This window comes from Euphorbia lathyris, chromosome 2 (genome assembly GCF_963576675.1).
Source record: "Euphorbia lathyris chromosome 2, ddEupLath1.1, whole genome shotgun sequence".
NCBI classification, from domain to species: domain Eukaryota; kingdom Viridiplantae; phylum Streptophyta; class Magnoliopsida; order Malpighiales; family Euphorbiaceae; genus Euphorbia; species Euphorbia lathyris.
The window spans coordinates 12062665-12086850 of NC_088911.1; the positions used below are offsets into that span (position 1 = coordinate 12062665).

Here is a 24186-nt window from a genome sequence, read left to right on the forward strand (position 1 = left end):
ACTCACAGAAAAGACTCCTGGGAGCTCCTAACACATCTTTCCACGGTATCTCCACTGCCTTGGGTAATCATAGGTGATTTTAATGATATTCTCCGCCAGTCGGAGAAACGTGGAGGGCGCCAACATGCTCCTTCACTACTAAGGGGTTTCAATTCTGCTGTAGACTCGTGTGGTTTGTCTGAAGTTTTGATGGTTGGGTATCAGTTTACGTGGGAGAGAGGAAGGGGGACTGATCAATTTATAGAGGAAAAATTGGATAGAGCCCTTGCCACGAATAGTTGGCACTCAATATTTCCTACAGCGAAGGTCGTGAACGAAGAGGTATGCTGCTCTAATCACACTGTAATCTATATGTCTATTTATCAGCAGGTTCAATTTTATACGAAAAGCTTCCGTTTCGAGAATGCATGGATTCAAGAACCGGTCTGCCGCGAGAAAGTGATTGAAGCCTGGGATTCTAGTGCTGTTCGAAATCTGCCAGCGCAGCTTCAAGAGTGTGGTGTGACGTTACTCCGCTGGGGTGATGCATTGCGGAACCAATTCAAACGGAAGCTTGATGAGGTCAGGCTAGTGTTAAAACAGACAAAACAGAAGACGGACCCAGTCTCGCTCCAGCAGTACAGGGAGGCTATGGTTCGACTGGAATTCTTACTCCTTTAGAGAGATGTGTATTGGAAACAGCGAGCCAAACACCAATGGTTGGCTGCCGGTGACACCAATTCAAAGTTCTTTCATATTGTAGCAACGAACAGAAAAAATAAAAATCTTCTTACTCGGCTGAAAGATTCAAACGGGGTTTGGCAAGACTGGGATTCAGGCCTTGAAGTGATTCTGTCTGATTATTTCACTGGTATATTTACGGCTGAACCTTGCAACCTGGAGCCGATTCTTACACATGTGGATCAGAAAGTTACAAATGAACAGAATGATGATTTGTCAAAACCATTTACAGCAGAGGAAATCAAAACCGCCGTCTTTTCAATGCACCCTGACAAGAGCCCCGGGCCGGACGGCTTTAACCCCTGTTTCTATCAGAAGTTCTGGGATGTAGTGGGGGACAAAGTAACTAATTCATGCCTTACATGGTTAAATAATGGCTCCTTCCCGGAGGAGATACATGAGACTACCATTGTGCTGATCCCAAAAAAGAAACAGCCAGAATATGCAGCAGAATTGCGACCGATTTCTCTGTGTAACGTAGTCTACAAGATCCTATCAAAGGTAATCGCAAATAGAATGAAATTAATTCTGCCGGGAATTATTTCTGAAGCTCAGAGTGCATTCCTTCCGGGTCGTTTGATTACCGACAATGTTATGCTTGCATTCGAGGTAAATCATTTTTTACACAGGAAGTCTCCAGGAAAGGTTGGATATACAGCACTAAAACTGGACATGGCCAAGGCATATGACAGGGTTGAATGGGTTTTCCTGAAACAGATGATGATAAAATTGGGCTTTGATGAAAGATGGGTTAATTTAGTTATGGAATGTGTAACTAGAGCCAGGTACCACATTGTAAATGGGAATCATAAAGTGGGGCCCATTATTCCCCAAAGGGGGCTCCGGCAAGGCGACCCAATCTCCCCGTATCTGTTTCTGATCTGTGCTGAAGGTTTATCAGCAGCATTAACGGCCCTTGAGAATCGAGGTTTAATTCATGGCTGCTCGGTGGAAAGATAGGTTCCCCCAGTGTCCCATCTATTCTTTGCTGACGACAGCTACCTCTTCTTCAGAGCCAACTCAGCAGAGTGTTCAGCAATTAAAACATGTCTACGGCAGTATGAGAGAGCGTCTAGCCAGAAAGTGAACTACCACAAGTCCTCTATCACATTCAGTAGAAACGTCCCACCAAACACAAAGAACGATCTGAGGAATCTATTAGGGGTCAGTGAACCTCTGGCTCCTGGGAAATATCTTGGGCTCCCGTCTCTTATAGGACGCAGAAAGGTGGAGGTGTTCGCTTATCTAGAGGAAATGTTTAAAGCCAAGATCAGTAGCTGGAAGTCTAGATTTTTATCCAAAGCAGGAAAGGAAGTATTAATCAAATCAGTGCTACAAGCGCTACCATCGTATGCGATGAATCTCTTCCTTATCCCTGAGTTACTATGCGCTGATCTTGAAAGAATGCTTAATTCTTTCTGGTGGGGATCAGAAGACGGAGGAGGCAGGAAAATACACTGGCAGTCTTGGGAGAGACTGTGTAAACCAAAGAAGTTTGGTGGTATGGGGTTCAAACGGCTCCGCAATTTTAACCTTGCACTCCTCGCCAAACAAGTCTGGCGTATGCTTACTTGCCCAGATTCATTGGTTGCGCGAGTGTTCAAAGCCCGTTATTTTCCTGATTTGTCTATTCTCCAGGCTACTCTAAAAGCGAATCCGAGTTTTGTCTGGCGTAGCATATTATCAGCAGTACCACTGATCCGTTCCGGAGCCCGTAAAATCGTCGGAGATGGTAGTACAAAAAAAATATCTGGTATGACCCATGGCTACCCGACGCGGCTAACCCGTTCGTTGACAGTATCCCTCCTCCTGACCTTACGGAAGCTACTGTCGATGGATTGAGAGTGGGGCCAAATGGTCCGTGGGATATGGAGGTGTTGAGTGACTTATTGTCAGTCAGGGATAGAAACATTATCAGACAAATTCCTCTCAGTCTCCAACAGGTACAGGATCGATGGTGGTGGCAGTTCGACCGTCGCGGGAGTTATTCAGCAAAAAGTGGCTACAAATGCAGTATCGGGTTGATTAATGTAGCGGCAGATCATGGTGACGAAAAGTTTTGGAACAGCATATGGAATTTGCATATTCCCCTAAAAATATGCAATTTCATTTGGAGGGCATCTGTAGGTTGCTTACCTACAAGACAAGTTCTGTTTAACCGGAGAGTGCAACTCCCTCAGTCTTGTCCTCGGTGCGGTGCGGTTTCCGAATCGATTATGCATGCGCTGGTAGATTGCCCGCCGGCTCGTAGTGTTTGGTACAGGTCAGAGGTGGGAGATTTGAGTGGTAGATACCATTCGTTTGTTGAATTCTGGAACAATATCAGTCTGCAACAAAACCCCAGGAAACTATCATTAGCTGCTGTTCTAAGTTGGGAAATCTGGAATGACCGGAACCGCTGGGTTTGAGAGCAGCGCACCTCCAGTCCGGAATTTAGCAAAGCAACAACGCTGCTAAGCAGCTGGCTACATGCCCGACCTCCTTCTCGAGCGTCCCCAGCGTTGCAAGCTCCAATCTCCTGGCAACCTCCCCCGGCCAATTTGCTCAAATTAAATACTGACGCAGCAGTGTTTAACTAGCGGGGCAGTTCAAGCTACGGCTTCATTCTCCGTAATGAAAGAGCAGAGTTTATCGCGGCAGGCAATGGGATGATCAGCAACATTAAGGATCCGTTGTTGGCGGAAAGTATCAGTTGCAGGGAAGCCCTTAGCTGGCTGAAAACATCAAACTTTAACAATGTTCAATTGGAAATGGATTCACAACTCTTAGTATTAGCCTTAACAAATCCTATTGAGTTAGTCTCCCCCTTTGGCATTCTCGTTAACGATTGTAAGGCTTTGATAGCCGAATTAGATATTGTTTCAGTTTCTTTTTCCAAACGATCAGCGAATCAGGCGGCTCACTTGCTTGCAAGGATGACTGATTCAGAGTCTGATCGGAGGGTCTGGGTGCATGTACCCCCACCTTTTATTGTCACAGTGCTTGCTTCTGATCAGTTATGATAATTCTTTCATTCTTTTCAAAAAAAGGAGAAGTTTTGGATTCTAAAAGACACGCTCAACTCTGCTTAAGCACGGAAAATAGAGTCTAAACCAATGAGGAGCTGACACGTGTATATAGCACAAGCCAATTTGTAAGTAATATTTTCCTATAAATAGCTCAGAAGTTAGAGACACATATACATAACCGAATATTCATTTCTCTCTTACAACTCTGCTTTTAAGTTGGTATCATTGCTAAATACCTCACTAACTTAAGCATCAGAGAGGGTTTACCAGACTCCAACCCCCTGTCTAACCCTTTTATTGTATTTACAGATCATTACAAGCCGGTCACAAGAAAGATTCCGATATCCCGATATCATCAACTTTTGTGAAAAGAAAAAATAAAGGGTCCAAGTCTTTATGTGAACTAAGTATTATGAATTGACATGTCAATATATGTCGTTGAAGAATTTAACTTTTTTTATGACTTAGAATACGAGGATGAGATGCCAATTATCATTCAAGGATGAGATGCTTACCCTCCCAAGATCCCATTTTTATGCAAAAGCAAAAGGAATTTGGATTCCATATAGTGCCAATTAGATTTTGAAAATCGACAACACAATTCATATGAAATACATATGCCATATTTGTGATAATAGACACATTAGTTTAGAATAAGATTAAACTAATAGAAAAGTTATCAGATGAGATACCAGAATCAGCACAAACACTTTAACGGTCAATTAAAAAATTTAGAATCTTTTATAATAAGATTGAATAAGAGAGGGTTTTTTAAGAAGATCCGTTTTATAATAAGATTGAATCACTTTAAAGATTTTGATTAGTTAAATTTCTAATGGTGGTGTTTGGTGATGTTTGAAAAAGCTTATTGGATCTAAAAAGCTAATTTTGAAAAACTTGTTTTATGAGCTTTTTTAATTAGCCTATTATTCCATCTCTTTTGATAGACTTTTTTACCCCTAATTACTATCATTTCACTCTAAATAAATACTTTGTCATATCTTTATTTGTCATTTTACGCAAACAACTATTAACAACCAGTTAAGTTTTATCAAATAAGTTTACACAATCAGCTAACCAAAAAGATAATCAACTAACACCTAATGTAATCAACGGCCAAACACAGCCAAAAACTAATGTAATCATAATATAATAGGAAAAAATTCAAAGAATAATAAATTGTTTACCCTGTTATATTTGGGGCTTCTTTTTAATTAAGTGTCTGAGCCTGCGATTAGCTCTTGACGACATGGGCCTGAATCCTATTCTGGTCCTTATTTGCACGAGCCTATTGCCATTTATGTTTCAAAATGATTGAAGATTGGGTCCGTTTCTTTGTTAGAAAATAATTTATTTTGGAAAATTTTGCATAAAAGAAAATTTAGAAAATAAAGTACGACAGCGTGAAGGTGTGTTTCTAACCCAGTGGTGCTTCGATTGCATCCCCACATGTAGTTGAAAGAGTCTTTTTCCTAGTAATTGATTAAAAGCTTGTGAAAGCCCTTTATTGATAAACTAGTGGAAATTCTCATTGCTTTCCTATATAGGATGGGGAAGATGAATTTCTGTTTGAAGCGGTTCACTTTGAGCATAATTTTCTCATGTCACTTGTTCGTTTTGAGCTTATAATATACTGTTAAAAAGATCTTATGCCATAGAATACGTTGACGTATTTCAAGTTATTCTAAACCTCATTTATCTGTTATATATTTAAGCCGTGAGTTGATAAAAAAATAACAAACCAAAATTTGTTTATATATATATAATTTATAAAAATAATTTTAAATTAATTATATGTATATATAATATATATAAATATCATTTATTTATTTATTACGTATCCAATCCGACCAATCTGAATCATCCAGTCTAACCAAATAACTCATAACTAAACTATAAATCTGATTTGATATCCGGTCCAATCCTATTGCGATAACATTATCATCCCTATATTAGAAGAGAGATCCAAAACAGTAGTAGACAATAAATTCATAAATCCTGTTAAAATTTGATCACTTTGTCATTAAATCATATGTGATCTTGTGGCATTGTTTATTAATTTTAAGGAAAGGGAAAATGAATATTAGTGTAGGAATTTGAATCTAAATCATGAAAATATCTTAATTGGTTGAGATATCAAACCAATTTTAATTATTGGGTCCATTTAGATATTTGTTGCTGGCCATAAAGCTTCTCTGGGCTTATTCTTCAATTTGACTATATTTATTTGTGTTTGTTTGGTGCACCTTCTGCTTTTAAGCTTTTAATTGATTGATTGAAGCCTATATTAATTATTATTGTAATTTTAGTTACAGAAAAATATATATTCCAAATTCCGCCCGATTTGTTATCGGAAAATATTGTGTTTTGAAAAGTAATGGATAAGGAAATTTTTTTATGTTCGTATGAATAAAGATAATTATCCTAGAGATAATTAGAACACCCCTTGAAGCTGATGGCGAGAATGAACAGTGAGTCTCGATTTACACTATTGAAATTGAGCACTTGCCAAAGGTTTGGTAAGGGCATCGCTACCTAATCATCAGTAGGTATAAACCGAACATGAAGGAACCTAACAACCACCTGTTCCCGGATAACGTGATAATCGAGCTCTATATGTTTTGTCCTAGCATGAAAAGCAAGATTAACAGTGAGGTAGATGGCTCCTACATTATCACAACATAAGTGAACTGGACGTGGAATAAAAACCAAGATCTTGCAAGAGTGATCGTAGCCGCAATAAGTTTGTCGTTGCTAACGCAACGACATTGTACTCGCTCTCCGTGGATGACCTAGCAATGGTTGGTTGCTTACGACTATGCCAATAGATCAGACTATTTTCGAGTTACGCATAAAACGCTCCAGTTGATCTTCGATCATCCGAACATCTACCCCACTCACTGTGACAGTAACACCGTAGATATTGAATCGGTGCTAAGACAGAACAATACCATAGTCATGTGTTCCCTATATGTAGCGAAGCACACGTTTCACAGCTTTCCCACTTTCTGTGTTTTTACCTTATTCTGTATTTTCATGTATAATATGTTTTCCATGTATTCTGCATTTTTCATGTATTTTATATTTTTCCGTATTCTCCATTTTTTGCATTTCTACATGTTTCATGTTTACTTATTTCTCATTTTCCCATTTTCGCATTTTCCCTAGTTTCTACGTTTTTCCATATTTTGCGTTTTCCATTTTTTTGCTTTTCGTATTTTTTTCCGTTTTCTCGTATTTTACGTTATCCCCTATTTTTCAATTTTTCACTTTTTCTATTGTATGTTTTTTTCCAGTATTCTTTATTTTTGGTTTTTTTCTCTCTTTTTCCATTTTTCTGTTTTTTTTTTTGCATTTTTTCTATTCTCTCATTGTTTTGATCGATAGATAAAAGGGTATTTTTGGAATGTAATGCAATATAACTTAAGGAATAGACATTCCTAGGTTTACTTATGGAACATGTATTCCTCCACTTGTGGAATAGCTATTCCATTAAAAAAATCCAACTAAATATAGGAATATGAATAGACTTTTAGCCTATTCCACGAACCAAACCAGCGCTAATAGTTGTTGTATCACTTCACTTTTTTTGGGTTAATTTCAAATAAAATCCCCGTGCTTTCACATTTTTATAGATCGGTACCTGTAGTTTTTTTTTGTTACTAATTAAACTCTGTGGTTGATATCATTAGTCATTTTGGGTTGGCTTTGCGAAATTTGACCGATAAAATTTTTCAAGAATTAAATAATATTTTAAACAACTTTAATTCTGCAACTTTTTAGATTTGATGTCATTTAGGTGTTTTTTTAGGAGAAAGAAAGTTAATATTTGGAGAGAGAAAACTCCAAAATAATTATTTTGAAAAAAAAATGTTGTTCCGTGATATTAAACAACTTTAATTCTTGAAAATTTTCATTTTAGGTTGTTATCGGCTAAATTTGGTAAAGTCAATCCAAAATAGCTAACGATGCCAACTACAAAATTTGTTTTATAAAAAAAAAGCACATGTACATCGATCTGCAAAAACATAAAACCACGTGGGTTTTATTTGAAATTAACATTTGGCAGCGCACATTGGGCTCGTGCTTTATTGAGAACAAATATAAGAGTTTTATGGGCTCTGGCCCATTTAGATAAGAGCATGGACTATTTGAAACCCAGTTATGCCCAATAGTCTTTTTGACGGACGAGTCCATATTTTTGTGTCAAATTTGTCAAAACAACAAAAATAATAGTAATCGGAATAAAAAACAAATTTAATCCTATAACTATTAAGAGAAAACAGATTTAATATTTATGTATAAAATAATATAATTTGAAGTCTAATATTTACTAACTGGTGCATGAAATTGCATATAAAACAACCTAACTTTTTCGGTAATAAGATTTGAAATTGGGCATATTTGATAAACGTTACACCTAAAATTACACTATTTATATGCGAAAACTAAATTCATTTTCTCTCAATAACTATAAAACTAAATTTATATTTTATCTCACAAATATTCAAAAGATATTATATAGTGAGATTATTTAGATGATATTACAGGAATTTCTTTTTGTCAGATTGATTGTATATCAATTAGTTTTTGTAGGCTGTTATAGGCTTATAGCCTTCCTTTCAAAAGGAAAAAAAAGAGGATAAAATATAAAAAATATTTTATCGTTGTTAGTTAATATCAATATTACTCTAACAATATAAATGGTACACTCGAGTCTAACATTGGTAAAGATATTATTAAAAAAATCAAATATTTTGTTCATGTACTCTATACAAATTACATATTAGTTGAAAGCCTTTAAACTTGACAAGACGCTAGAGTCTTTTTTTTTCCAATTAATATATGCAAATCACGTGATAAGATGAGATCCATACGATGTCACGTGTATACCTATAATTTTTTTTGAAGATAAACCGACTAAATTTATTAATTACTAACTGAGACGTCCCGAAGTAGGTTGTCTCGAATAATTACAGGAAAAGAATAATGAATGCAAAAATTAGCATAGAAACGAGCATTCCTTGCCAAAACATGGGCAGTCTCGTTCGCTAATCTTGGAACATAAGTAACTGAAAAACCAGTGTTATTGTTCAAGATAGTTCTTGCATCAGCAATCACATTCCCAAATTCCGTTAGATCTTCCTTGATTGAGTGAATTGAATCGACTATACCCTTAGCATCTGACTCAAAAATAATGGTAGCGTAATTAAGTGCTTGAGCCCATACTAAGCTTTCTTTCAATGCAATAGCCTCTGCCAATTTTGCCGATAGAAGACCTTCCCTATGCATACTGAAACCAATTTGGAAGCTCCATTCGGCATCGCGTATTAATGCTCCGGCTCCGAAGTTGCGTGTGTCATTCCACAGTGTTGCATCCACATTACATTTGACACTCCCACAAAGCGGTTTTTGCCATCTAGATCATTGTCTTCGTGCAGTTCCCAATTCCTTGATGAGCCCCGCATAACCACTAGAAAGTACACCTGCGCGCAAACTCCCTATGGCGGACGAGGGTCTGTTCGACGTCTCGTAGTGACCGCTAGGAAGCCTTCCATCGGGGGCCACTGGACCAGCTAAGGTAACGTCGCCGGAACCAACCCTTTGGTAGTCTGGAGCAGCATGCGCTGCTATCCGATCCGCTGGAGTGTCCGTTGAGGTAGGTTCTGCAGAAGCTGTTCGTCGGTGCAAAGATGATGAAGCTGTTGTTCTGTGTCCTGCAGTTACCGCCTGTACTGCTGTCTGATTTGAAGAAAGATCGTCATCCACGCTAACTGCTGTAGTTCGAGTATCGGGTCGCTGCGATGCTGATATTCCATCGGAACAGCAGCGATCAGTACCATAGGCTGCAACTGTGTTATGTCGTCTTTGTCCAACAGGTCCCTCGGTGATACTACATCTATTTACAGCTACACAAGGTTCTCCGTCCATCCCATCAGCGCTTCCTTCTCCCATCGCGGTACCTGCAGAAATAAGAGGAGAATCAAACAACGTTAGTGGGTGCTTTCTCGCATCTTCATTCGCTCTCAATTAGACCACCTGCCACTCCTTAATAAGATTCAAACCGAGATTGACAACCTCCCTCGGATCCCCTCTACGTTGATTCCATAGTACGCTGTTCCGTACTTGCCACACTCCCCAAAGAACAACCACTCCTCTTGTGACAGCATCCGGGTCCGAGTTAACACAGAAGTGCAGTAGCCAATCCTCAATATGGTCCCATTCTTCACCAGGCGACTCCAGGCCAACAGATTGCCAGCACTGCTGGGCATATGCATAACCAGAGAAGAGGTGTCATCCGTACTCTACATCATTAGGGCATAAGAGACACGCTATTGGTATAGAAATCCTACATTGAGCAAGCCGTGTCCTTAGTGGTAATAACCCAGCTGCCAATTTCCATAAGAACAGTTTTAGTTTCGACGGTATATCCTGTTGCCACAAGCTCTTCCATCCAACTTCTACCACATTATCTGCTTTCCTCGCAGCCAACAGCATGTATCCAGATTTGGATGAGTAAATCCCATCAGTTGTGAAGTGCCATATCAGCCTATTATCTCTGTTTGAATAAAGGATAATCATCCCTACAATAATCTCCACCATCTCCTCGCTGAAGATGAGATTCAGTTTGCCTCGATCCCATAATCTAGTACCCGAGATAAACAAATCATGCACCTTGATCTCATTACTATCCTCAGAATTATCAGTCCCATGATAAAGCCTATGTGTGTCCCAAATCCATGTATCCTGGTGAATTCTCACCTTATCACCTGCTCTAATGCACCACCTTAGCCCAGAATTAAGGATGTCAATTGAACTCCAAACACTCCTCCAAACAAAACTAGGATTAGTGCCCAGTTTGGAAGAAAGGGAAGTCCCTCGAGGGAAGTATTTAGCTTTAAACATTCGACTCACCAATGAATGTGGTTCATTAAGCAATTTCCAACCTTGTTTCCCAAGCAAAGCAATATTGAAGTCATGAAGGTCTCTAAATCCCAATCCTCCACCATTTTTGCCCTCACATAATCTACTCCAACTCAACCAATGTATCTGTTTGCTACCATCCTCAGTCGTACCCCACCAGAATGAGTTCATCATTTTCTGTAGCTCATCACAGGTAGCCTTTGGTAGTAGGAAAGTACTCATGCAAAAGGTAGGTAGGGCTTGAGCTACTGCCTTAAGCAGAACCTCCTTCCCTGCAGCAGAGAGAAAGCGGAAGGTCCAATTATTCAGACGTTTTGTCAAATTTTCCTTTAGGAATCCAAAAATGGACCTTTTAGAGCGACCAACTAGGGATGGCAACCCTAAGTACCTACCTGTATCAAGTGGATTGTGGACCCCAAGCGTATTGCTTATCTCCAAACGCTTTTCTCCTTTCACATTCGAGCTAAATAATATACCTGACTTGTTCAAATTCACAGCCTGACCCGAAGCCCTCTCATATAAAGCTAGAATTTCTTTCATCTGGTTACATTCCTCAATTGTCGCACTGAAGAACATGAAACTGTCATCTGCAAAGAATAAGTGTGTAACACTAGGGGCCTAGTGAAAGATACGATACCCAGTAAGGAGACCTTGTTCTTCTGCTTTGCCAATCAGCTTAGACAGAACCTCTGTGCATAGCATAAAAAGATATGGAGATAAGGGATCTCCCTGCTGAAGCCCTCGGCCAGGGAAAATAGGGCCAATAATCTCAGAGTTAAGGACAAAAGAGTAGGATACAGTACTGACACAGAGCATAATCCACTTTATCTATTGTGCACAAAAGCCCATTTTAATCATGGTTTCCCTAAGGAAACCCCAGTCAACCCTGTCATAGGCCTTGCTAATATTAATCTTCAGAGCCACTTCGCCCTTGGCTCTTCAATTTTTCCTCTTCATGTAGTGAATTAGTTCAAAAGCCACCTGCACACTATCAATTAGAGACCTCCCTAGGACAAAGGCAGATTGACAGTCAGAAATAACCAAAGGTAGAACAACCTTGAGTCGATTCGCCAGGACCTTAGCAATTAGCTTATACAACACATTGCACAAGGAGATAGGTCTGAGTTCGGTCATCCTCCTAGGGTTCTCACACTTAGGGATAAGTGTAACAAGGGTATCATTAAGGTTTGCAGGGAATTCACCTTTACTAAGCCAATCTTTACATGCCAAAAAGACATCTTTGCCAATTAGGGACCAGTAGTGTTGATAAAATCCTGGATTAAGCCCATCAGGACCTGGTGATTTGGACGGGTGCATTTGCCTTATAGTAGTTGAGAACTCCTCAAAGGTGAACTCTCGAATGATGTCATCATTAATGGATGCATCGATTGACTCAGTAACCACATTCACAGACTCACAAGTAGTACTCCCACTTCCATTGAATAGCATCTCAAAAGTAGGATTTCACAATATCGCTCATTCCCTTCAAATCTGACACTTCGTTCCCAGCATCATCAATCAGACTAGGAATCTTATTCATTTGTCTGCGGGCATTCACACTAGCATGAAAAAAATTCGAATTCAAGTCCCCATCCTTTAACCAGAATTGCTTAGCCCTTTGATACCAGTAGCTTTCCTCCTGTTCTAGTAGAACATTCAGCTGACAACGGGTAGCAAGAAATTTCCTGATAGACTCAGGGTCCGTGCAGTCCCGAAGGCTAACTAGTATTTGTTTGCATCGTTAGATTTTCCGTGTGAATCGGGCTGTATACCTATAATTTTAATCCAGTGTGATGATTACTCATTTCACACACATGTTTAGTGGGATAACGAATTTATAAATGAATAGATCACTTTGTTAATTGACTTTTTTTTTTATACTTTTTGTTCTTATTTATTTTACAATATTTATTTCAAAAAAAAAAAAATTCAAACATTGATTACATATGTGGAAAGACTTCTTACTTTGAATAATAAATTTGATATTGAAAAGATATATTTTTTCAATTGTTATTATTGCTATATTTTTCTTCTTAAAAGGAATAAGAGAAGAAATATAGTTAGGAGATTTAACAATATGAATGAGTAATCATCATACTGGATTAAAATTATAGGTATACAGTCGTTTGGTTAGCGGAATAGACTAGGAATCGAATAGCTATTCCTACATTTGGTTGGTCTTTTAGCCATGTAATACCTATTCCACGGAATACCTATTCCACAAAAATAGGGAATAGCTATTCTTCAATTTTTGTAAGGAATAGCTATTCCTAACACTCTATTCTTATAATTTACAATCCTACCCTCCACTTAAATCTCTATTCTTCCACTTATATAAAGTGGTGACATTAAAAAAATATTCTTTGTTTTTGTTGTTTTTCGAGTTTTTACTTATATGAACGTAGATAATTATTTTGCGTTTTTTTTTTGTTTTTTGTGTTTTTACTATTCTCCACCTCTTTTTCCATTTTTACAATTTTTTCGTGTTTTTACCGTTTTTCGTTTTTAATATTTTCTCTATTTTTTGTGTTTTTTCCGTCTTTCATATTTTACATTTTTGTGTTTTTTATATAGTTTTTTTAAAATAATATATTAAATATTTGAATAATTTATAGTAGTAATTAAAATTTTAAAATAAATAAAAAATTACATTTAAGGGCAATATTGTCTTTTAAATAAAAAATTATCAATTCCATTTTATCTTATTCCACCAACCAAACATAGAAATAACTATTCTAAAAGAATATATATTCTATTCTTTCTTATTCTATTCTTTTGGAATAGATATTCCATTCTATTCTATTCCATTCCACGAACCAAACGGCACCTATAAATATTTATTTATTTATTTTCTGGAATAATAAATACAGAGTGTTTCCCATTGATTTATTTCAAATAATAAATATAAATATGATTGAAAAATGGGTAAAACTGTACCAATAATCATTGAAGTGAGTTTCAACAAAGTCACTAAACTTCTTTTGTTTCACTAAGTTCATTGAATTTTATTTTTTATTTCAACGGAAAAATCACTGGAATATTGGCATAATAACTACGTTTGAAAGAATTCTATTACGTAAAACATGATAGTTACTTGACAACTACATATATACCACGTGACAGTTGTTATTTTTTTCGCTATCGTGTGATAGTTTCAAACAGTTGAATTAAGTGAATAATAAATATAATTTTTATTTTTATTGTTATTGTTATCTAACTGTCATATCATATATAAAAGTCAATCATTTCCAACATAATTGTCATGTGATTATTAATCTTAAATGGTCAGAATGACTTTATTAAAAAAAATGAAAGTTCAATGTCTTTATTAAAATAAAATAAAATTCGGTATTTTTTTTGAAACTAACTCTAAACTTTAGTCACCAAATAAGTTCAATACAATTAACCTATAAACAAATAAGTTATTGATAATTATTTTGGAAAGAAAATTAATTATAACCAATTAAAGTAACAATATACAGTAAATAATAATAATTGAAGCAAAAACTATATCTCATGAGATTTAAGAGAATAATAAAAAAAAAAAAATCAGAATTGGTTGAAATGTTGAATATTTTGATATGAAACAAGTATTGATGATTGGGTCCATTAGATCTTTAAAAATTTGTTGCTGGGCAGGAGAGATTTTCCCTGGGCTTATTCCTCAACTTGCTTTTTCATTATTTTCTATTTGTGGACCATCTGATGTTAATTTGTCAAACCTATACCTTATTTCATTCATTGCATTATCTCTTTTTCAAATCAAACTTTATTCTTCTTTCAATTTCAATATCATATTTACTTAAACAAACATTTAATTTTGAAAATTCTGTTTTAATTGCTTACTAAATGTATGAATCTGTGAAGAAATGATAAAAAAAATATTATTGAACCTTGATCAATACATTGCTAACATATATATATATATATATATATATATATATATATATATATATATATATAAACAAAGTAGAGAACTACTGAATCAGTTAGTGAGTTTGGTCTTGGTGTTAAAACAGTTACAACTTATAACTAATTGTCACCGATCTTGTTGAGTTGTCACTGTCGAAGTCGGAATCAGTTGATGATAGATGAAGGAAGAATATGATGCGATGAAAAGTGAATATGGAAAAGGAAGTGAAACTAGGTGAATATATGAATGTCAACATCCTTCTCAAGATGAAACGAGTGGAAGAATAAGGAGATTCATCTTGGACAAAGAAGTAGCCATTTGAGAATGTCTAAAGCGCTTGGTAAAAATATATACCAGTTGAGAATGAGTAGATACACGAGTTAAAGAGATAAAACCTGATCTACACATTGTCGGGTAAAACGGCTATCAATCTCAATGTGTTTAGTGGTTTCATGAAAAATCATGATTCTTAGCTATAGTAATAGTTGTTTGGCTATCACGTAAGACTGTGATAGGTAATTTTAGTGTCAAATTGAATTCTAACATTAAGTGAGAAATCCATTTCAACTCAGAGCAAGTAGAGACTAAAGTTTGATAGTCAACTTCACCAAGACTTGCTCACAACTGATTGCGTTTTATTTTCCAATAAACTAGTGAGGATAAAAAAAAAATACAATATCCAGTAAGAGATTTTCTTGTCTCTTTACAACCTCTCCAATCTGAATCATTGTATGCCTGAATCTCTAAATTGATGTGATATGGATAAAGAAGTCCATAGTTTAAGGGGAATCCATCAAGATATAGAGCCCCCTTTACTAGATTCCCACCTTCGTCTTTAAGAGAAAAAACCTAGAACCAGTTGGGTTTAAAATCCTTGTTGCTTGAGGTCTTATTCTGCACAAACGACTTTTGGTTTGAGGGAAACTTTGAAATCCACAAAGAATCATCAGTCCCTGCCCTCATGGAAGGAGTCTATATATGACGAAACAAAGATGCAGCTAGCTGAATATCTAGATCTTCACACATCTTCACTAGTCCAAATAGGTCCATCCAGCCATTCGGGGAAAGATGAGTTGGACAAATACTGAACTCATTCAACACATTAATGACATCGGAGGAGAAAGGGAGCCTAACCCCGTTCTCTAAGAACAAACGGTAAAAACCATATGACCTTCTGGGGCCATAGTTATTACTTGATACGAGGTGGGCACATCAAAATCTAGATGTTCAAATTCAGTGTATTGTGAAACCAACTCAGTAAGAAAAAAGTCATTTAAGACAAACAACTGCTCATAGTTTTTTGGCTTATGGACAATGGGTTTTTTAGTATCAGAATCGGAAACCTCATCAGTTTGTGGCTTTTTACGACCCATTACAAGCAAAACCAAGAAAAAATAGAAAGCAAGGTGAGAAACTTAATGGAAAAGAACAAGAATGGTCGGAGAAGAAGAGTTCAAAAATATAGGAAAGAAAGCTACGGGATTAAAAGGAAGCATAAAAAGCTTGGAACATACTCCAATTACCTTTATAGGAGGAAAGAAGAGTAAAATAGGCTTAAGAAATGCCTATAATCATCAAATAGTCGTCATTCCAAACTTTTTGCCAAGAGCAATAAACACATGCCACTTGGACAAAACGTGCAAGACAGAAGAGCGTTACAAGTTCAAAGGAATCATTCACACTACGTACAAACAGGGAAAATTAGACACACAAGCTAAAATGACTGAAGTAAAAAAAACATCATCATGAGATTCTCCCTTTTTGACCGAACACTGTAAGAGTTCGGAAAAGAATGGGAGAAGACATATGATATTGTATAAAACAAATTGAGACACGTGGTGCGTTGCATGCCTTCGGATCTACGTCACATGGAACAACGTGAGCCTTTCCATTAAAAAACTCTCATTCGACTAAGAGGGGATATGATCAAATACCTCTCCCAGTAAGAGACTTCTTCTAAAAAAACACTTATAATAGAAGAAGGATTCCTAATAAAAAAAACTCTTAGAGGAAGAGGGACTCGACAGAAACCTTATAAATAGTCAAGTAAGATCATACTTGGTGGAGCGTTAACATCATTATCTCACAAGTAATTCATATTCTTCAACCGTTCCAACACTTATTGACTTAGACATCGGAGCGGGTTTGCTGGCTTCTGACCCCTCTCTGACTTTTCGTTTTGTCTTACAGGTACCCCACTTAAGGGTTCGATAAGAACTACAGATACACCAATAACATTTATTATAATAAATTTTGGTTGATCTTCAATAAATAACCAAACCGAACCAATAAAATTCATTATTAGGATAAAGTTTCAAAATATGCCTATAATTTTTGGAGAAGTATCAATTTAGCTTCCATGTACAAAATAACACCAATATAGGCTTAACGTTTAAAAAGAGATACCAATTTAAGTCTCCATAATAGAACATGATACATCATTCATATTAATTCGTTAAGTTCTGATTTCTCTTTCCATCTACAATTGATAGAACTTAACATAGTAATATAAATGACGTTTGACGTTGTGTTATCAAAGATCTAAATTGGTACTACTATTTTTTTTAAACGATAAACCTGCATTGATACTAGTATTTTATTGGATTTGGTTTGATTCTATTGGTAGCCGAACCAATTGTTCACCTTTATTCAATCTGAGCCCCAGTGGCGGCGGTTATTACGGGAATTTAGTGTTTGGGTATGCAGTCGAATTGAAAACAAATCGATTGAAATAAGAAAATAAGGAAGTGGAGTGCCTGCAGTGCCGTCCGTGGTGTGGGACAAAAAAGGAAGATCTGTGGCCTGGAATTAGCAAAAAAAGAAATAGAGAAGAAGTCAAGTGAATGCACGTGTGCTTACTTTTGGAGTTTTCATTCACAAATCTCTATGCACCATAAATTAATTAAATAAATAAAAGTCTTTTCTCTTATTTAATTGCCGTCTTGTTATGTGGGTCCAAAACTAAGACCTATCTTCTATGCCCTAACTCTTCCACGCTTAGTGTCGGCGGCCTTATTTTAACCCTTCTCTTCCACCGTCCGCCTGTTTTACTGTTTACTTTTCGGTTGGTAATGGTTTAACTCAGCTTCAATTCAAATGAAAAATAGAAATAGATTGGGCTTCTAAATTTAATTTATAAAGTTTCTCCTAACTTTTGAAAATTATAAGGTAATCTATTAATCATGGATAATGTACAAAAAAAAAAAAAAATACTCTAACGTTTATAGACAGAAATAATTTTATTTTTAATGTCTAAAATAATGTAATTTTACCTATAACAAGTTTAGAGTCAAGAACCATTTTTCCTCTAACGTTCACAAATTGGGGTCAATTTTAGATGTTATTATAAAACACAAATATTTTGTTCCTTACTCTACATCAATTGCACGTAAGTTGATTCTAAAAAAAGATTTCATATTTTTTGTGATTTAATAATAGAATTGAAGATTAATATTTTTAAATTCGGTGAAATATTTGATTTTTTTTGTCCAATTCGTATAAAATACAATATATTTTTTCAATTTTTTTAAATTTTTTACGTTTAATCATATGTTTGTGATATAGTACTAATGAGTGATAAAATGACGCACATGTGAAGTGTAGATGAGAAGATTCATGACCGAGGAGATAATTTGATGAATAATTTCTCCAATTGACTCAACTTGTCAACTTTATGAGTAAAATTATTATTGGCTTCCAAGGTAAAATTACACTATTTTAGATGTTAGACGTAAAATTTCTCTTAGGTGTACGTTAAGGGTATTTTTACACGCATTAATCATTTAAATTTGTTTACAGTAATTAATTGGTCTTTTAAACTTGATTAATGCATATGATTTATTGCTTCTATGATTTTACATAAAATGATATGCATTTCAGTTTGTTTGTCCTCCTGAATTTAGAATGTTAATCATATTATTTTAAACAAATTTAAGATCATAACAAGACACTTTGTAAATTCGAGGGTGTTACGGATCGGTCTCGGGATGTGTTAGTTTTAATCGTAAACTAACAAAGATATTCTTCTCTAGCTAAACTAGAAGGAGTGAATCCCGGGTTTTACGACCTAAATCTGTAGGAAATCAAGTGAATCTCGGGTTTTACGACCTAAATCTGTAGGAAATCATAACAATATTGTTGAAGGTTAGAAACCTTAACAAAGTTTCAATGAAGAAGATGATAATTTGATTTGATAAAAGTTTCATATTCTTACAATAATAGGAGCTTATATAGCTCATCAAAGTAAATATCAAAAGACTAGAAAACCTAACTAGGGTTACAATTAATAAAGAAGGGTAAAAGGATAGAGTAGGAAGGGAAATGTCAAAATGACATTTAGGAAATTAAATGAAAAGTACAACAATAAGGTTAAATAATATAGTTGTAATGAAAGGATGTAAGTAATTGGCAGTCTTGGCCTTCTTGTCCCTTAACATTGTGTGTACTTTCTTCTTGGTCTGAAAAGCTGATTCATCGTTGCTAAAGATCAATATTCTGTCGCTGAAATGAACCGTGTCGTCGCCAAAAGGTGGAGCTACTACCGCAGAGAGCTCGGAACTCACCCGTTTTGGGTAGGAGCATCCCCACACGCTGTGTCACTTAAGTGGCACGCTGTGTGGATTAGGTTCTGACTCTGGGAGTGAGATTTTTTCGTGCCGGCTCCTCGTGCCACTCCCCTAGATCAAACCCTACTCCACACGGTGTAGGGAATGATTGGCACGCCGTGTGAGGCTGTTTTTGTCTCTTTTTCTCGTTTGATCGTCCGGACTCGGCCCTTGAAGGAGATGATCCATATGAGAGGGTCAATCATCATTTTAAATCAAATTTAGGGCTCAATGATGTATTAAGTGGTTGCTAAATATTAATTAACTAAAAAAATAAGGCTTAATTAATATAATAGGGTTTCTTTCAACTTGGTAAAAAATTTTGATTGGTTATTAAAATTACATATTGTTTTTGTTAGTACTCGAACTTAAAATATCTAGATTTATTTAAAAGTAGGTAATCACATTCTGAACTTACTTATAATTATTTATTGAACCATAAACTTTTTTAAGTGATATAAATTTTAATGGTTCAAATTCTCTTTTACTATGCTATGTGGATTTAAAGAGTTAACCATATTATTTTAAATAAGTTTAGAAGATTAATGAAAGACTTTATAAATTTAAATAACTACTTAATTTCTTAGACCAAATTCAAAAACTTTTGGCTCCAACAACTTTTTATTGGCTTCTTAAATCACTAAGAGCCTCTCAATCAATGATTATATTTTTTTAAATTAACCAAATACTATATATTTTCTATTTAAAAAAAACAAAAGAAACTAAAAAAAAAAAGACCAAAGGGGTAATGACTCTGTTTGGGAATTAGCTATTAGCTGTTAGCTGATTACATTAGCTGTTAGCTGTTAGCTGATTACATTAGCTGATTTGACTAGCTGTTTGTGTAGACCTGTTTGGTAAAAACTAACTGATTGATAATAGCGGTTTGTGCAAAAAGACGAATAAGGGCATTTCTTTTTTTAATGTTGGAGGAGGAGTCTATCTATTATGGTTAAAGAAGTCCATTAATTTTAATATTGCAAAACGCTAATTGAAAAAGCTCCTAAAATGAGCTTTTTCTAAATTAGCGTTTTCATCCCAAAACTCTCTCCCAAACCTCTCTCCACCAAACACTCCAATCAGTGGTTTCAGTGGTCAAACCGCTAAAGTTGGTCAAAACCGCTCTCTCAAAACGCTCTTTACCAAACATGGCCAATATATATTATCGAAAAGACACATCACGGGACCTTAAATTTTTCAATTTTTATTAACTAAACTTTTATAATTTAATTTCAAATATATTAAACTTTCAATTAATTAGTATAACCGAGTAATTATAATCTTGAGTTTCTAGCTATTTGTTTTTTTTATAAAACACACACTTGCATTAATAAAGAAAATCAAGATCAGTTCGAATACAAGTTAAAATAGACATAGACAAATCCTTAATAAAGATTTCTACATGTGAATAAGAAATAGCTCAGACAGTCAAGTTATGTGTACCCATATACGACTGACACATTTCATGAATAAAATCAACATGTGAAAATGACTTTATCTCTTCAAAAATATCAATAACAATCACTTCCTTTCAGTTGTGAAAAATTTCTTCTCTGCTTCTATAGTTTTCGCAATTTGCAAACAATTTTTTTATTTTTTTATTTTTGTAAAAGAATGAGTTTGAACGTAGATCAAAAGTGCGCGAACTAAGCTATCTAATGATGTTAACATGTTACATGAATGTTAAATTCGTGGAGAACCATATTTTCATTAATTTTTTAATATATTTTATTGGTTTAAACTTTAATATAGCAATCATCTAAAGTTCAAATTTTTTACTAAAAAATGAAATTTATAGACTATAATATTCATAACACTTTATTGTAAGGGTTATAAATGTAATATTAATTAATTAGTAAATTAGAAGAAAGCTTAGCTGTTTTGATGTACTTTGGCATTACATATAGGAAACATCAAATCTTATAATTTGATATTATCTTTGCTTCCAACCACTTTCCAAATGGTCCTATTTCAATGCCCTTTCTTCTTTTTTTTATTCACTAAATACTTTTGTCTTTTGGGTTTATACTATACCTAACTTCACTATATAATTCCCCCTTAAACCTCTACCAAACAAACTTCATTTTCTTCAACTGAAATTAGTTGAAATTCAGTGAAATGGCTAATTCCTCTTCTTCTTCTTCGATCGCAATTTCTCCGAGGAAACTCCGATCGGATCTCTATTCTTACTCATACCAAGACGATTCGAATACGCCGTTAGTTGTCTCTGTTCTTGCTTCTCTGATTGAAAGAACTTTGGCGAGAAATGAGAGAATCGTGAAGAATTGTTCGGCGGCGTCGGCGGCGGTGTCGAAAGATGTGAGAACTGGAGTTTTTGATTGCTATGAGACGCCGGATATGACGATTCAGTCTTATCTAGAGAGGATTTTTAGATATACGAAAGCTGGACCTTCTGTTTATGTTGTGGCGTATGTTTATATAGATCGATTTTGCCAGGCGAATCCTGGATTCAGAATCAATTCGAGGAATGTTCATCGGCTTCTGATTACGACGATCATGGTTGCTTCTAAATATGTTGAAGACATGTGAGTTTTCCTTTTTCTTTCTCTCTACTTTAATCCTAATTTTACTGTTTGTTTGTTTGTTAGAGGATAGGTAATAGATATTTAATTTTTACCGAACACTTTTAATCTCGTATTTGAAATTGAAGGGTAGAAAAGTATTTCCGAAAGATGAAACAAATAGATACACTTACTGTTGGGTCATCCAACCGATTAAAGTTAATTTGAATGGTAAGAGTCTCAAGTTGTTTGGAGTAAAGGTTTCGACTTCGAATCTCCCAAGTGTGCATTAGACTTTAATTGGGGGTTGATAGATTCAAGATTCACTAAAAAAAAAGTGCTTATTATAACATATAGGTGCCAAATTGACATTTTCTTCATGTTTTTACCAATATTATGAAACTCGGACCGAAAAAATGTTGCATTAGAGTTTAAAAAATGGTACTAAATTTATTTATTTATTACGTAATCCGGTTCGATCAATTCAGTGACTAATAACTCAGCTATAAATCCGGTTTGATGTTTTCTATAAAAAAATTTGACGTTTTCTAGCGGCTAACAGGTACTCAACCCCGCTGAACCCCCATGATCCATCCGTGGGCGCATTAGACCTTAATTGGGTGAGAGATCAACTAAAAAAAACCCAACTAAAAAAATCCGAAAAAAATCAAACCAACTAATCATTAATAATGACAAAAAAATGTTTGTTCAGTCATAAATATTTCTTTTGCACTTGAGAGATAGTTTTGAACATGAGACTGCGTATTAGATATCACGCATTGCTTGATAGAGAGCTATACAATTTTCTTGCTTTGTATTCATCGGCAAGTTACCCTATTGATATTTGTTTCACGCCCCATCCTACGGTCTAGATGTTATATTAGATGTCCCACATTAATTATTTAATGAACTATATGGGAAACACTATATTTTTTCAAATACTTTTTGCGATGAGTTATTTTTACGGTTAAAAATTCGAGTTCTGATGTGGGTTTATTTTTCTTGAAACAGGAATTACAGGAATTCATACTATGCAAGAGTAGGGGGATTGAGCAAGATAGAATTGAACAGATTGGAAGTAGAATTTCTGTTCTTGATGGGTTTCAAATTACATGTGAATGTGAGTGTTTTTGAGAGTTATTGTTGCCATTTAGAAAGGGAAGTGAGCATTGGAGGAGGCTATCACATTGAAAAGACCTTGAGATGTGCTGAAGAAATCAAATCAAGACCCAATGGACAAAAAAGATACATTAATCAAATTGCAAGGATTATGTTGTAATTTATAATTTGGAAGAAGATTCTTTTCTTTTTTTTAAAATGTCTTCTTCTGCCATTAATAGGAAATCAAAGGGTATATATATGTACATATTGAAATGTACTATAATTTATAAATTCCCTCCAAGTAAGAGTTTCAAAACGAGTTATATTTGTAAATCAAATCGTGTTATTTGTAAATCAAATCGTGTTATCATATCAGAAGTTTTATGAGTATGATTTGTATTTTTATACTGCAAGGAAATATTATTTATCATATGAGTAACTAATAGCATTATGTGTTAATTTATTTATCTGTTTTAATATTTTTGAAATAATAGTTTATTATATTCTATGGTTTGTGACTCAATTGATAATAAGTTTGTAAAAAAATAATAATTAGGTTTGAGTCTTACTAAACACTCTCACTAATTGGTTCTTTCTTTTAATATATATTTTTAATTGTTTTATCCTAAATAGTAAAGGTAAACATTTGATTAGAATTAAGGGAAATATTTTGGCTTAATAAATAAATAATTTTTATTTATGTCATTAAAATTTTTAAGTGGTTTTTAAAAATTAATAAATACTTACTATTAAAATGTTGAAATGAATTATCAAACAGGCTATAAGATTGCCAAAATCCGAATCCCTTACGCTGGAGTCAATTCTGGATGGACCGTGTTTCTTATTGTTGTGCCAAATTTGGTTCAAGCATTGTCTAGTATTGCGCTATCATGATTTATGAAATTGAAGATGTAGATTGAAGCTTATCTAATGTACTTTTGGATCGTAATTTTTTTGATTACTTATACGGTGATGCACTAATTTTTCTATAAATTAAACTTTTACCTTTTTTCTCAAAAAAAAAAAGAAAGAAAATACAAAATTATGAATTTGATTAATCTCTAAAAATCTTATTCACCAGACTAACGCCTAACCTTTTTACGACCTTAATTGTATATCACGCTCAAATTTAATAAGTAAATAAAACTATAAGAATGTTAATTTATTTTTATTAAATGTACATTGGATTCTTCTCTTTGTAGTTTATATATATATATATATATATATATATATATATATATATATATATATATAAACCCGTACTCAAAAAAAGAAAATATATATTATCTTATGTTTTCTAGCACGGGTTTTTCTAGTCTAAGCATATCTTGTCTTTACCACAAATTCTTTTCCTTGGTTAACAATATTTGTAGTTTTGCCGGGTTCTCTGCCCC

General features: G+C 34.8%; 1 protein-coding gene across 1 annotated transcript; it reads left to right on the forward strand.

The window, feature by feature from the left end:
- Positions 1–21180: 21180 nt before the first annotated feature.
- On the forward strand, positions 21181–23221 carry LOC136217258 (cyclin-U2-1-like). The gene is made up of 2 exons (XM_066003852.1): positions 21181–21715; positions 22703–23221. The coding sequence occupies exons 1-2, from the start codon at positions 21288–21290 to the stop codon at positions 22968–22970; spliced, it is 696 nt and encodes a 231-aa protein (XP_065859924.1). The 5' UTR covers positions 21181–21287; the 3' UTR covers positions 22971–23221.
- The last annotated feature ends 965 nt before the right edge of the window (positions 23222–24186 follow it).